Source organism: Triticum urartu, chromosome 6 (genome assembly GCF_003073215.2).
Source record: "Triticum urartu cultivar G1812 chromosome 6, Tu2.1, whole genome shotgun sequence".
Classification (NCBI taxonomy): Eukaryota; Viridiplantae; Streptophyta; class Magnoliopsida; order Poales; family Poaceae; genus Triticum; species Triticum urartu.
The window spans coordinates 222,471,735-222,486,860 of NC_053027.1; the positions used below are offsets into that span (position 1 = coordinate 222,471,735).

At 44.6% G+C, this 15,126-nt stretch overlaps 1 protein-coding gene across 1 annotated transcript; it reads left to right on the forward strand.

Moving 5' to 3' along the window:
- Positions 1-4,016: 4,016 nt before the first annotated feature.
- Positions 4,017-6,899, forward strand: LOC125516714 (translation initiation factor IF-2-like). Its single transcript, XM_048682051.1, has 3 exons — positions 4,017-4,645; positions 4,893-5,845; positions 6,546-6,899. Exons 1-2 carry the CDS (start codon positions 4,040-4,042, stop codon positions 5,118-5,120), a joined length of 834 nt encoding a protein of 277 aa, XP_048538008.1. The 5' UTR covers positions 4,017-4,039; the 3' UTR covers positions 5,121-5,845; positions 6,546-6,899.
- The last annotated feature ends 8,227 nt before the right edge of the window (positions 6,900-15,126 follow it).

Below are 15,126 nucleotides of genomic sequence, written 5' to 3' on the forward strand. Positions count from 1 at the left end.
GGACATGTCCACCGCCGCCAGCCACCTCACTCCGTCGAATCGCGCGCCGCCACCTCAGCCCGCCAGCGCCCCTCTCCACTCCGCCGCCGCCACGAGGGCGTCCCGCCGCCCCGCGACTCCCACCGGCCTGCCGCGGCCCACGTCAGGCCCGCGAGGCCCGTTCCCCGGCCGCCGCCGCCCGGTTCCTTCTCTCCCGCGCCGCCCCTTGGCTTCAGGAGCGCGCCGGCCACCGTGCACCTCCGCCCTACTCCGGTCGCCGCCTTCGATCGGCCGCCACCTCGCAACTCTCCTCGCGCCGTTGCTCCGGCCGCCGCCACCCGTGCTCCTCGCCGCCGCCTGGGCGCACCGGCAACCGCGCCCGCTCGCCGGACTTCGCCAGCCGGGTCGCCGGCGCCGCCCCGCACTGCCACCGCCATCTGCGCCACCCTCCGCCGTCGGCCGTCACCGGCCTCCTCAGCCCCGGGCCAGATCCGATCCGGGAGTGGGATCAGATCCACCCACTCCCCCATCCAAATGCGCCGTCCCGCACCGCTCCGTCCCGGAACCGCCTCGTCCCGGTTGACTTTTTCCGCGGGGTAAATTTCTTCTAAGTCCCCAATTTTCCAGATCCATGTGCCCATCTTCTTCGCATTGTAACTTTGCATCCGTAGATCCGATTCATGCATATAGCATATCAAAATGATCATCTCAGAGAGTACATCATTTCATTCCATTGCATCATTTTCATTTGAGTTCATCTTGATGCCCGAAATGCTGTTAGAAGAGGGCTACTTGAGTTAATTGTCAGATCTGCTACTCTATTTAGGTTTTTGTCATTTTTGCCATGATTAATGTGTGCATGATATGCCCTGATGCTCTACATATGTTTTGTTAAGGGTTTTGCCATCTTTCCAAAGGTGCAACCCATGTATTTTTGTGATGTGTGTGGTGACTAGCACGAGCTTGCCAGGTGGTGCACTTGGTAATTCTGTTTTCAGGGACTTAGCATTTCCACTAAGTCCTTGATCTATTTATCTCATGATGCCATATGTTCATGTTGTTTCCTAGTGATCCGTGCCTCTTTTGAGGATGATCAGTAAGGATGTTTTATTAATCTTATAGTGCTCTATCCATCCATGTCTTTGTTTGCAATTATGGAGCACCCTAACTTGAGTCAATCGAGCTCTACTTTTGCTACTTCGTGAATCTGGGCAGATTGTCAACTTGTTTGCAATTTTACCGATGATGTTGTAGTTGATCCGTGCATGCCATGTTATTGTTCTTGCCATGTCTAGCTTAAATTTTGTGTATTCTTGATGGGTGTATGCTTAGTTTTCCATGACTTGCACCGTAGTGAGTGCATCGAGCTCGTAAACATGCCTACTTGAGATATGTTTCAGCACGCTCCGGTTTTCACTAAGTCTGAAAACTGATTATGTTTTTGCCATGTTCACATGCTTGCAATTGTATTTTTTGATCCCTTTTGGCTCAAGGTCACTAAGGGACGTTTTTTAAGCTCTTTGAGTAGCTCCATGCCATGCTTTACTTTGCCATGTTCAGGTCCTGTAGCATGTAGTTTTGTTGCTCCGAAGTGTGCTACCTGATCTGAAATTCCAGACAAGTGTTAATTTCACTAAGTCTGAGATCTGTTTGCCATATGCATTTTTGCCATGCTTGCTTGAACCTGTTAATGGATGATTTGGCCGTAGCTCAGTGCTAGACTTTTGTTAAGCTTCGGGAATGGATCCCTGCCATGTATTTTGGTGCCATGTTTGGATGTTGTAGCATGTTCATCTCATTGCATTTAGATGCCTACTTGCTGTAAATCGCAGACCGGTGTCATTTTTGAATTGCTTACCATTTCCAAACCGTAACTCCGATTCCGGCGATCTTTATATCGTTTTCAAGCGATTTCATCTCATCTTTCCAGTGGCAGACTTGGATTTCCAAGTTGAGGCCAGGTTCATGCATTCCTTGTCAATTCTTGCATATGCATCGCATCCCGCATATCATACCATGTTCATGTGTTGGTTGTTTACTATGTTGTGTGCTCCTTTCCGGTGTTGCTTCTTCGGGTTGGGTCCGTTAACGTCGCGTTTGTGAGGACCCGTTCGACTACGTCCGTTTGTCTTCTTCATGGGCTCGTTCTTCTTCCTTGCGGGATTTCAGGCAAGATGACCATACCCTCGAAATCACTTCTATCTTTGCTTGCTAGATGCTCGCTCTTTTGCTATGCCTATGCCGCGATACCTACCACTTGCTTATAAAGCCTCCTACTTTGTTGAACCAAGCCTCTAACCCACCTTGTCCTAGCAAACCATTGATTGGCTATGTTACCACTTTGCTCAGCCCCTCTTATAGCGTTGTTAGTTGCAGGTGAAGATTGAAGTTTGTTCCTTGTTGGAACTTGGAGATCTTTCCTTGTTGGAACATTTATTTACTTGTTGGGATATCACAATATATCTTATTTAATTAATGCATCTATATACTTGGTAAAGGGTGGAAGGCTCGGCCTTATGCCTGGTGTTTTGTTCCACTCTTGCCGCCCTAGTTTCCGTCATATCGATGTTATGTTCCCGGATTTTGCGTTCCTTACGCGGTTGGGTAATAATGGGAACCCCTTGACAGTTCGCCTTAAGTAAAGCTCCTCCAGCAATGCCCAACCTTGGTTTTACCATTTGCCTCACCACCACCTACTTTTCTCTTAGGAGTCGCTCTCTCGAGGGTCATCTTTATTTTAACCCCCCCGGGCCAGTGCTTGTCTAAGTGTTGGTCCGAAATGGGCAGCCTGCGGGGCCACCTCGGGGAAACTTGAGGGCTGATTTTACTCGTAGCTTGACCTATCCGGTGTTGCCCTGAGAACGAGATATGTGCAGCTCCCATCAGGATGTCGGCGCATCGGGCGGTGTTGCTGGTTTAGTTTTACCCTGTCGAAATGTCTTGTTGTACCGGGATACCGAGTCTGATCGGAATGTCTCGGGAGGAGGTCTATTCCTTCGTTGACCGTGAGAGCTTGTGATGGGCTAAGTTGAGACACCCCTGCAGGGATTGAACTTTCGAAAGCCGTGCCCGCGGTTATGGGCAGATGTGAATTTGTTAATGTCTGGTTGTAGAAAACCTAAACCTTAACTTAATTAAAATGAGTCAACCGCGTGTGTAACCGTGATGGTCTCTTTCCGGCGGAGTCCGGGAAGTGAACACGGTGTTGGAGTTATGCTTGACGTAGGTTGTTTTAGGATCACTTCTTGATCATACTTTTATCGACCGTGCTTTGCCTTCTCTTCTCGCTTTCATTTGCGTATGTTAGCCACCATATATGCTAGTCGCTTGCTGCAGCTCCACCTCATACCTTTACCTTACCCATAAGCTTAAATAGTCTTGATCGCGAGGGTGCGAGATTGCTGAGTCCCCGTGGCTCACAGATACTTCCAAAACCAGCTTGTAGGTGCCGATGAGTCCGTGCGGATGACGCAACCAAGCTCAGGAAGAGCTCGATGAAGATCTTGTCCTTTGTGTTGTTTCGTTCTAGTTGATCAGTAGTGGAACCCAGTTGGGGTCGATCGGGGACCATTGTCGCATTTGGGGTTCTTCTTTTATTTTGGTTCCGTAGTCGGACCTTGAGTGTATTTGGATGATGTAATGCTTTATTCATGTAATTGTGTGAAGTGACGATTGTAAGCCAACTATGTATCTTTCCCTTATGTATTACATGGGTTGTGTGAAGATTACCTCACTTGCGACATTGCTTTCAATGCGGTTATGCCTCTAAGTCGTGCTTCGACACGTGGGAGATATAGCCGCATCGAGGGCGTTACAGGTGTTTGGAAAAGTAGATATGTTGGAGACATATCAACTCCCCCAAGTTTTCAACAAAAATTATGAACTAACACTACTGGAATCAGGAAATTTGCCGTCAATCAGTTCTTTGCCGTCTGCTAGCTGACGGCAAAGAAGATCTTTGCCATCAGCTTACAGAAAAGCTGACAGCAAAGAAAATAACCTAACGTATCCCCCGGCACACACCCACCCATGACCCACACAGCCCCGGGCCCCACCCACGATGCACACACGCCCAACCCCGCGCACACACACGCACGTTGGATACCATCTCTCTCATCTTCCTCGATCCCCTTTCTCCACCCCACGCTGCCGCCAGATTTCGGCGATCCTCGCCGTTCCCCACCGCCCAGCTCTCCTCCCCGAGGTCACCTCTCCCAGCTCACCATCTCCACCGACCGGTTTCTCTCCTCGCCCAGGAGAGTCCCACCTCCTCACCACCAAGGCCGCCGCCGCCCGCCGCCTCCTCCTCGAGCGCCGCGCCGCAGACCTCGCCTCCCGCGCCCTCGCCGCCCGCGCTGACATCGACGCCACCCACGCGCGCCGCCTCGCTGTCGCCCGCGACATCAGCTCGACCAACGGCGAGATCGAGGACGCGCAGCGAAAGGCGGAGGAGTGGGACCGCTTCTACGAGTCCAAGAGGAAGGAGATGGAGGAGTTCCGGCCGTCGTCTCCACAGCCTCCATCCACCCCGGCCGCAGCCACTTGTCAACCCCACGAGCAGCCTCCTGGCCTAGTTCCTCGTCACCGTCCTCCTCCCGGTCCCTGTCCACCTCCGCCTCCACCTGGTGGTCCCAGAGGCGACGACTCCCCGTCGCCTCGGCCGCCGTAGAGCTCCGCGAGGCCGCCGCGGGTGGTGGAGACTCCGTCCGCGTCATCGAGACGCCACAACCCAACAAGTGTTAGCCCCAACTTTGCTCAATTAACTGCCTCTCTGGTTGTATATGAGTTGGAGAGTCGCGTAATTCTGTAATGTGGGATGTTGTCTCAGTTTTTGTGCGATGAGTAGACTAGATTAGGGGATAAGCTGATGAATTGATGCTTGATTCTGATGGTCATGGTGTGCTGCTTTGCAGGTTAAGTTCAGCGTGGAGGCAGCCCTGCAGGAGCTGCAGAGCAGCAGGTTGCACTCGGACGACGCCGGGATCGGGGCTGCGGAAGCCAGGAAGGCCGACCTCATGGCTAAGAAGGCCAAGCTGGACGAGACCCTGGCTGCAGCCCGCCAGTTCAGAGCACTGCTTCGGCAGCAGCTCCAGAAAGCCTTCGCGTCACAGGTTAGGGATCAAAAGGCAGCACAAAACTGACTAGTTATATGGTACAAGCAAAATGACATTCATTAGCTAGCTCCTCAATCGCTTCGTATTAAGTATGCAATGCAAGTGTGGCGGGCTACCGGACAGTAACATAGTAGTACAAATGTAGTGTTACTTTTAGGCAAATGTTGAGCAAATTTTGAACTAATGGATGAGTTTCGTGGGACGACGCGGGCTTCCACTTGCACTCCTCCTACTGATGAAACGAACTTCAAATGTCTCTACATGCAGATGCATGCTTTTTTATTTCAGTCTTGTTTAGAGGAGGCCCCGGTGGCGTCGAGCTGCTGTTGCTGTGGGCATAGCGACGTCGGCGTGGTCAGGATGGTCGCAGCCCTTCAAGATTCTCAACGGCGGCGTCTCGGCGCTGATGGCGGAGTCGACGACGAGCATCGGCGGGTACAGGTTCAGATCATCCATGATTGGTAGTTATTGGTCATATTTAGTTGCATTTTGGTCAGTCCGGTTGTGGCTATGGAGCACTTCTTTTGGTCATGTGCTAGATCTGTCATGTAGGAGTATTTGGCAATGGATATATGCTCATACAGAATTTTGATAATCAACTAGGAATTACAATTAGAATCAAAGCAATGCTACTTGTACTCCTTTCATGAAAAAAGGCTACTCGTAGGACCCTTGTAGGAGACCATCCTCAAGATCGACGAGAAGATGAGGTCTGGACCCTTGTAGGAGACCATCCTCAAGCAGCTCTAGATGTAAGTTGACTGCTTCAAACCCAATCCGTGCTTGCTCCTCTTAATCAACTAGATTATATTAATTAATACTAGCTACTGAACTTCTTGGATTATGTTACCAATTTTTATGATGGGCGTCCAGCTATTATATTAGTAATTCGATTTTGGTAGTACCGTTGAATTTGGTTGCTGCTATTCATTTACCTATGTGAAGGAGTTGGATAATGTGCTCTTTTTTGTTTGCAAAATGAAGGACGCTGCATCCAGGTAGTGGGAATAATTAGTCCTTGCTATCAATAGTAGTAGCATTATTCACTGTTGAGTGTGAGGGAATTTGATGATCATCTACTTTTGCCTATCATCCACTTCTGATGTTTTCCATGAAAGTGACACGTGATTTTCCTTTGCTTTTCTTTAGCTGATAGTATGATAACTGCTTGCTTGGCAGAAGTTATGGTTGTGCTATTTCTTAGGTAAATAAAGAAACTGAGATTTAGTTTGATTTGGAGCGCCTCTTGTTGTACCACGGTTCCTTCTCTTAGAGCTGTACTTGTACAGCATGTTTTGGATTGGGAGGGGATAATGCTCTTCCTTCAGTCTCTGTTGAAGTCAAACCCATCCATGCAAAATCTGTACTGTAGTACAATTAGTGTAGATGAATATATATGCCTTGCAGTTTTATCGTGCATGCCATTCAACTAACTTGCTTTTGTCCATGCAGATGGAGTAGGAGGACGAGCAGCAGCAGCAAATCATCCTGATGATGACGGGGTGCGGAAGGCAATGGTGATCATGCTGATGGCATGAAGAAGGCTGATGACAACAACCTAGACCTGTTGGCATTTAGAGATGGCAAACAAAGGTGGCAGACAACAACCTGGACCACCCACCTCCCTTGCCTTTAGTTAGAAGGCGTCTCATGAAAATTATGAAAATTGTAGATAGTTGCTCCTTGATTGATTGTATTTCTTTGTTGCAATCCATGATAAATTCACCCCATTCTTATGAACAAAATAAAGCTTTTACTAAACATATTGTTGATGCTATGATGAAAGCTTTTGAAGAAAAGTTGAAATTAGAAGTTTCAATTTCTAGAAAATTGCATGATGAATGAGAATCTACTATCAAAGTCAAGATTAAAAATTATGAGTGTTTTGCTTTATGTGATTTGGGTGCTAGTGTTTCTATTATTCTTAAATCTTTATGTGATGTGCTTGGTCTTACCGCCATTGAATCATGTTCTTTGAATTTGCACTTGGCGGATTCTACTATTAAAAAGCCTATGAGAGAAATTAATGATGTTCTTATTTTTGCAAATAGGAATTATGTGCTCATAGATTTTATTGTTCTTGATATTGATTGCAATCCGTCTTGTCCAATAATTCTTGTTAGACCGTTTTTACGCACTATTGGTGCGGTGATTGATATGAAAGAAGGCAATATTAAGTTCCAATTTCCTTTGACGAAGGGTATGGAACACTTCTCTAGAACAAGAATTAGCCCACCATATGAATCAATCATGAGGGCATCCTATGGATCTCGAAACAAAGATGACAAAACTTAGATCCTTATTTTATGCCTAGCTAAGGGCGTAAAACTATAGCGCTTGTTGGGAGGCAACCCAATAAATAGAATTTATTTTTGACTTTGTTTCCTATTCTTGAGTGTTAGCACAATTATGCTCCTGTTATGATTGTGTTTTTTGTGTTTTAATTAGTGTTTGTGCCAAATAAGCCTTTAGGATCTTCTTGGGTGCTAGTTGTTTGATCTTACTGAAAAAACAAAAACTTTTGCGCTTGCCAAAACAATTCTCATTTTTAATCAGAGAGTGATAAAAAACCCATTCCTTTTGCAGTAGATCAATATACAAATTTTCCAGGTCGTCCTAATTTTTTAGAATTTTTTGAGTTACAGAAGTATTTGATAGATTCTGTTTTCTTTGCGTTGTGTGCTTATTTTGATGGCTCTATGATTTTCTTTGATGAGTTTTTGCCATAGAAAAGTTGGAATACAATAGATATAATGCAAGAACAAAACATGAATTGGTTTGATACAGTACCTATAGTAGTGATTTATTTTCTTATACTAACGGATCTCACGAAGGTTTTGTTGAGTTCTGTGTGATTGAATTTTTCAAGTTTTGGGTGATCTTACGATGGATGAAGGAATAAGTAGTAAGAAGAGCCTAAGCTTCGGGATGCCTCGGCATCCCAAGATATTATCCAAAAGAGAGCGAGCAACTAAGCTTGGGGATGCCACCGAGTGGCATCCCCTCTTTCTTCTAACGATCATCGGTATTTTACTCGAAGCTATATTTTGATTCGTCACATACTATGTGTTTTTCTTGGAGCGTCTTGTATGATATGAGTCTTTGCTTGTTTTATTTTTTGTTTTAAGTCTCGATTCCTTGCTGGACACACCTATTTGAGAGAGCCAAAATTATGTCATGACTTGTTAGAATTGCTCTCTATGCTTCACTTAAATTTTTTTATGAGCTATGGACTTGCTCTAGTGCTTCACTTATATCTTTTTGAGCACGGTGTGCTTTAGTATTTTTGAAGAAATGCTCTCTTGCTTCACTTAGATTTATTTGAGAGTTAGTAAAATTTTCAAGAAATTCTCTCTTGCTTCACTTAAATTATTTTGAGAGAAAGAAAAATTATGCTCATGATCTTGACTTATATTTGTTTGAGCTTATCAAAAGCAACATATGAAAATTAGTTCCAAAGTGATCAGCAGATACTTGCAAAGATCAAATCAAGCAGAAGAAACAAGGAAGTTAACTCAGCGCCATCGGCCACCTTAACACGAACAACTTGGGACAGAGGTGTAATGCCTGACAGAGAATCGGCAATAGAATGCATTTTGCATGCATTTTTCATCGACTGAAACTACTTGAATAAACTGGAAGTTTTAAACCAAGTAGTCTTGAAATCGCTACCCCCTGGGATGGAAAAAGAGGCTCGGGTTTTAGCCCTCCGTTTTACCCCGGAAGTCGTTGTTCGTCTTTCGATATGAGAGGATGGCAAGTGTCCGCAATGACTTAGCGACTTAGCCAATTGGTTACAGATTCTAGACTGATCGATCGGATCACATCATCTCGAGCAAAGAGATGAGAGCAAAGAAGCGACATCGCTTCGACACTCCTTCCTCTTTTCATTATGAAACCAATATCAAGCAAGATATGAAGAAGAGGACGGCTCCCTGGATTGAACACATAAAGTAGTGCCAAGATCGCCTCTATGCGAGAGAGAAGTTCTCAGAAATGATGGAGCTGTTGGTTTCGGTCATTGTACGCTTGGTTGCTAAACCGCACCCTTTACGGCGTCTGTAGGAAGAATTCATTCTGGTCCCAAAACTTATAAGAGATCTCGGTAGTGAATATGCAATGCTGAATTCCAATAAGTTGGTACTTCGCACAAGGAATAAGCTCATGTTAAAGATAGTTTCATCCAGACCGAACCCTACCTTAGCGTCTCATCCCCACCCACCAAGTCTTTATCTGTGGTGAAAGGAGTGGTTTAATTCGATGCAAGGTGCAAACGAGCTTTTCCAAAGATGGAGTCCTTTCAGAAATACATGTGCCAGAAGAAAGCAGATTCTTTTTCTATCATAAAATGAATCTGCTTTCCGATGGCCATTTCGGTCCGTTGTGGGACCACAGTTTGCAAAGAAGGTATTTAGCACAAAGAACTTCTTCCGTTTTTGGGGATTCCACTAATTGATAGAAGGAAGTGGATGCGGCAGGATTGGCCCCAATTGAATCACTAGTAGAAGAGATCCACGTGCAGAGACTGTTAGGGAGATGCAGATGGAGGGATGTTTGGATTGCTGCTAGAAGGGCTTATGACGAATAGATTGTTGGAATGGGATGTAAATTGGTATACAAGATTCAAAAGAAAGCGGATGGTTCTATTGAAGAAGAAATCAGTATCCAAATTGGAAGAGAAAAGGTTCTGTAACCTACATATACCATATGGGAACACATTACACCACAAGGAAAATACCACTTCAGGTACATGTATGCATCCACTTCATCAGATGATCCAACGCAAAAAAGTATGATATTTCTATTCTCTAGCGCTCGTCATATAGAAAAGGTATCTAGCTCGTCCCTCTAGCGCTCGTAAAAGAAATCCTTCTTGTCCGAGAAGGCAACAACCATTTCATTTCTTTAACCTGGATTGCATTATTTAATTGATTTACTACGTCATGTACTACGTATTGGTTCGGGAATGCGTTGCTTGAAGGAAGGAAGCAACTTTAGAGGAGGGATGCCGTCAAAGAGGTATGCCGGATTTTTTATATGCTAAAGATACCGGTTCAACATATCATTTCCGAAATCGAGGACCACACCGCTGGGAGGACAACTCAAGCACCAAAGACAAAGGTATCACTCGTAAAAGTGATTTTCATCGTAGTACTTGCTCTTGTGTTAGGTGAAATCCAGCGTTAGGTAGGATAGGCAGGTATTCTAGGGATATCCTCATCCGCTGCCCACGTAGGGTTCATATCTGTCCAAGGACAATGGTATAAGGTTCACATCTTCCCAAAGCCGAAGAACTTCTTTGAACTACAGCCAAGGCAAATCTCTAGTATTGGTATCGGGGCCGGTGTCTAGGGATAGGATCCATCAAAAGGAAAGGCGAGAAGCCCTGGCTTTGATGACATCCCGACCTGTAGAAAAAGGATCAAGCAGAAGGAAGATCTGCTAAAGATTTTGATGCCTCAGTCCTTGCAAAACAGAGTCCTAAAAAAGGAAGTGGGTTGGGCTCTTATCTTAAGTGGGATGTTCGGCCATTGGTTTCAGCACTGACCGTAAGTTTGAATCTGATGAAACTTAAGTGGATATAATAAAAACTTTCATGAAGATCATTGGACAAAATAAACTTGATTCTTAGTAATATTTTTGAGATATGATGATGTGATATGTGAATTATGTTGATGAGTAATTATGATTTAGTAAGAATATTGGTGTTAAGGTTTGTGATTCCCCATGCAAGCGCGAAATTCAATAATTGTGCAATGAAATTATATCCTACTTGTGGTGCATTATTCGGTGTTAATTATGCTTAATGCTCGCTTATGAGATTATTCGTTTCTTGGTTGGTCGCTTCTCAATCTTTTGCTAGCCTTCATTTTGCACTAAGTAGGATCACTACTTGTGCATCCAAACACCTTTAAACCAGTTTTGCCACATGAGTCGACTATATCTACCTATATGCGGTATTCTTTTGCCGTTCTAAGCAAATTTGTATGTGCCATCTCTAATTTTCAAAATAAACTTCTCTTTTGTGTGTTCGTTTCGCTCGCGGAGCGGTGAGGGGTGGCTAATATTTTCCATGCTAGATGTGTTATTCTCACGATGAGTGTTTATTCACTTGTCATTGCACGAGAGTAAGGCAAAGGTATTAGGGATGCCCAGACCCGAAATGAAAAATGAATTTACTTTATGTTGTGAAATAATAAATTCCTTGGAAAGTGTTGGTATGGAGGGCAACCGTGGATACGGCTAGCCATGGAAAGTGAAAGTATGGTTGAAAAAGGAATAAACTTTATTTTCTGTTTGGGAACCGCCTATGATATATCTAGCATGGAAAGTGTTGGGAACTCTGAGTCATTTTCATTGATGGGATGGATACACCTCCCAAAATGTTTTTTATCTCTAAGTTTTTCGCTTTGAGCTCTCGCACCTCTACAAATCCCTACTTCCCTTTGCGGAGGGTCTTTCTTTTACTTTATGAAATTTTTATTTTTGAATTTGAGTCTCCATCTTCTCTTATAAAATCACCAACTAGGAGGCACTATGATTGTACTTGAGCATTGGGTGTAGTTAATATGCGAGTGTGTTTCACGAATGGATCAATGATTGAGCATGATGGGCTAGGGATAGCTTATTTTAGCATTGATATTTTGAAAGACATGGTTCCTTGTTGATATGCTTGAGTATTTAAGTTATCATGTCAAAACTAGACTATTGCTTTGAACAATATAAAAGTTCAAATGTCCATGATATAAAGAAAAGAAATATGATATCACATGATAGGCAGCATTCCACATAATTTTTTTTGTTTTTTTATCACTGTAACATCCCAAAATTCTAAATTTTGGAATGTTATATTAAATAAATTATTATGATTGTTTGTTTGATTGTTGTGTGATTGATTGTGTGAAAATGATTGGAAATTGAAAAGTTTTTGAAAGTTGAATGAGAGGGAATAAAAGGACTTTCCCAAAACTTTTCACCTTGCATTTTGATCTCCCTGAGTTCAAATTCATTTCATTACAAAACCCTAGAGTGAAGATAATATGACTTCTTCCATTTAAACAAATGAAAAAAGGGTTTGAAAATGATTTGAATTCCATTTGAAGTATTTCAACTCAGAAACTTTATGCCACTCAAGGATTTTCATGAGAGAAGATAATTTGAAAATATATGAAATAGAGTGGGGAGGGATGAGGACCACTTTTGAAATTTATTTGAATCACTTTTGGAAAAAAATGATTTCCATTTGGAGTTTCAAGATCATTTCTATAAAATAAAGAGAGGGGATAAAATGACTTTCTCAAATATAAAAAAAGAGTTGGGAAAAATCAGTAGAATATTATTTGGAGTTGTTGGAGTTTATTTGGTATTTATTATATTGGCCAAAAGTGCATTTATTGCATTATAAAATTATTTTCAAAATCTTCTATGCTTGAATAAATGTTCACTGTGCTCTAGATATTCCAAGTTAATTTTATAAATTATCTTGCTATTTTTAGGAGTTCACTTGATTTCTTTACGACTAGTTTAATCGTCGGTTGAAAAAAAGACACACGCACGCACGCGCTGGCCAGCCGGCCCAGCAGCCACCCAGCCGCACGGCCCACTGGCCAACTGGCCCAGTGGCCCGACCGGCCAGGCCGTCCCAGGCCGCCCGAGCGCCCTTCGCTCCCCCGCCTCTCCCTCTTGCTCGCACGCAGCGCCCGCTGCAGATGGGGCCCGCCCCATCGTCCCCAACCTCCCGTTCATCCCGCTCAGGATAGAGCACGAGCTCACCGCCCGCAACAGCCACCCGCCTTGCGCTCGGATAACGCACATCCGTAGCCCCGAGCACCCCTCCCCGCGCCTATAAAAGCCTCGGAGGCTCCTCCCCCATCCTGCCCACTTGCTCGTCGTCTCGCAGCTCCTACTGCCCGCAGTTGCCGCCTGGATCTCGCCGGCCGGAGCTAATTTGCTGGAGAAGAACGTCGGCCGTAAGCCACTATGAGGCCCCGAACTCTGTCAACTTGTTCCCCTACTCCATGCACACCTTGTTGACAACTTTTTGTTGTCTAGGGGACACCGGAGCCGCCGCACGGACGACGTCCGAACCGCCAGAGCGCCGCCCTTCCTTCGCTCCGCCCCTGTCACCCCGACACGCACCGCCTCCACCACCGAACAACCCCCGACGCGCCGACCCCATTCGTCTTCTTCCCTGCCGCTGAGGACCACCGCAGGCCGCCGCCCCGTCCGCCGCCTGACGCCAGCGCCGCCGCCCCTGTTCGCCGTCCTCGCTCGCTGTGAGCTGCCCGCTTCTCCCAGTTCGTTTTTTTGTATTAGATCGGTTAATCCGGTTTTAGTTAAACCGAACGGTTTTGGTTAAACCGATGGTTGTTTTTTTAGTTAGCCACCGCATAGTGTTTTTCTTATTTTGCGGCCATCCGCTATATAAGCTACGCGGCGAACGCCTTTCGGCCATCCACGAACCGCCATGTGGCCAAGGGCCTGTTTGCAGTACATTTTAGTTTCTGTTTCACTGATTAGTCCCTAGGATTTGCAAATTGGTCCCTGAACTTTAGTTAGCCACAACTTGTTAACTGTAACTCCAAATTCGATGAAACCATCGGCAAATTCTTCGTCATGATTAGATCTATCCAGTAGCATCATGTTTGTAAACTTTTTCCAAATTCAAATTTGAACTTTATTTAGATTTGAGTTCGAACTTCAAATGGCCATATCTCCTAAACCGTAGCTCCGATTGATGTGATTCTTTTTGCAACGTGTCACCGTAGCCAAACCCTACCACTTGGACCATTGTCACACATTTTCCACACAAGAATGGTCTGTCCATGATAGTTTTACTATTATGCCATGTATGCACTTTAGTACACAGCACATCTTTGCACCCTATGTCACATGTTGTTTTTGCACTTAGGATATTTCCATGCTAGTTAAGTGTGTTGAATGTTCATTTGGTTTTTCCAAGACTTTTTGCTTTGCATGTTCTTCTTGGTTCTCTGAAATGATTTATTATGTGAGTGCAATGTTTGACTTTGTAGATTTTCATCGGAGAGTGACGAATAGTTCTATTAAGTAAATTTCTGAGAGCGATATAATCTTCATCAACTATTACCAGGCAAGTTTACATTTGACCATACTTTTAATTACCTATGTTTCTTTATCTGCACTTAGTCCGTTGTAGTAGGATTGCATGGTAGGATTTATTGTTGCCAGATGGCTATGTCGTTACCTAGTAGTTCATTTGAGGTCGGGTCGCTACAATCACTTACCTACTCGAGGACGAGTAGGAGTTAAGCTTGGGGATGCTGATACGTCTCCAACGTATCTATAATTTTAATTATTCCATGTTGTTATATTATCAATCTTGGATGTTTTATAGTCATTTTATATCATTTTTGGTACTAACCTATTAACATAGTGCCAAGTGCCAGTTGCTGTTGTTTGCATGTTTTTTACATCACAAAAAATCAATACCAAATGGAGTTCAAATGCCACGAAACTTTGCGGAGATTTTATATCGACCAAAAGACACCTAATGGGCCAAGGCTGAGCCTGGGGGGTGCTCCAAGGAGAGCACAACCCACCAGGGCGCGCCAGGAGGCCCAGGCACGCCCTGGTGGGTTGTGCCCACCTCGCGTGCCCCCCGACCGCCTCTTTGCTCTATAAATACCCCAATATTTCAGAAACCCTAGGGGAGTCGACGAAAATCAATTCCATCCACCGTAGAGTCCACAACCACCAGATCCAATCTAGACACCATCACGGATGGGGTTCACCACCTCGATTGGCGCCTCTCTAATGATGCGTGAGTAGTTCTTTGTAGACCTTCGGGTCCGTAGTTAGTAGCTAGATGGCTTCCTCTCTCTCTCATTTGATTCTCAATAGAATGGTCTCTTGGAGATCCATATGATGTGACTCTTTTTGCGGTGTGTTTGTTGGGATCGGATGAACTTTGAGTTTATGATCAGATCTATCTTTTTATATCCATGAAAGTATTTGAGTTTCTTTGATCTCTTTTATGCATGATTGCTTATAG

Bases quoted from the DNA above. Each gene is read 5' to 3' on its own strand.
- LOC125516714 (XM_048682051.1), top strand. From the start codon at position 4,040: ATGCACACACGCCCAACCCCGCGCACACACACGCACGTTGGATACCAT. The intron at 4,646-4,892 runs TAGAGCTCCGCG...GCTGCTTTGCAG, and splicing joins CCCCGTCGCCTCGGCCGCCG to GTTAAGTTCAGCGTGGAGGC.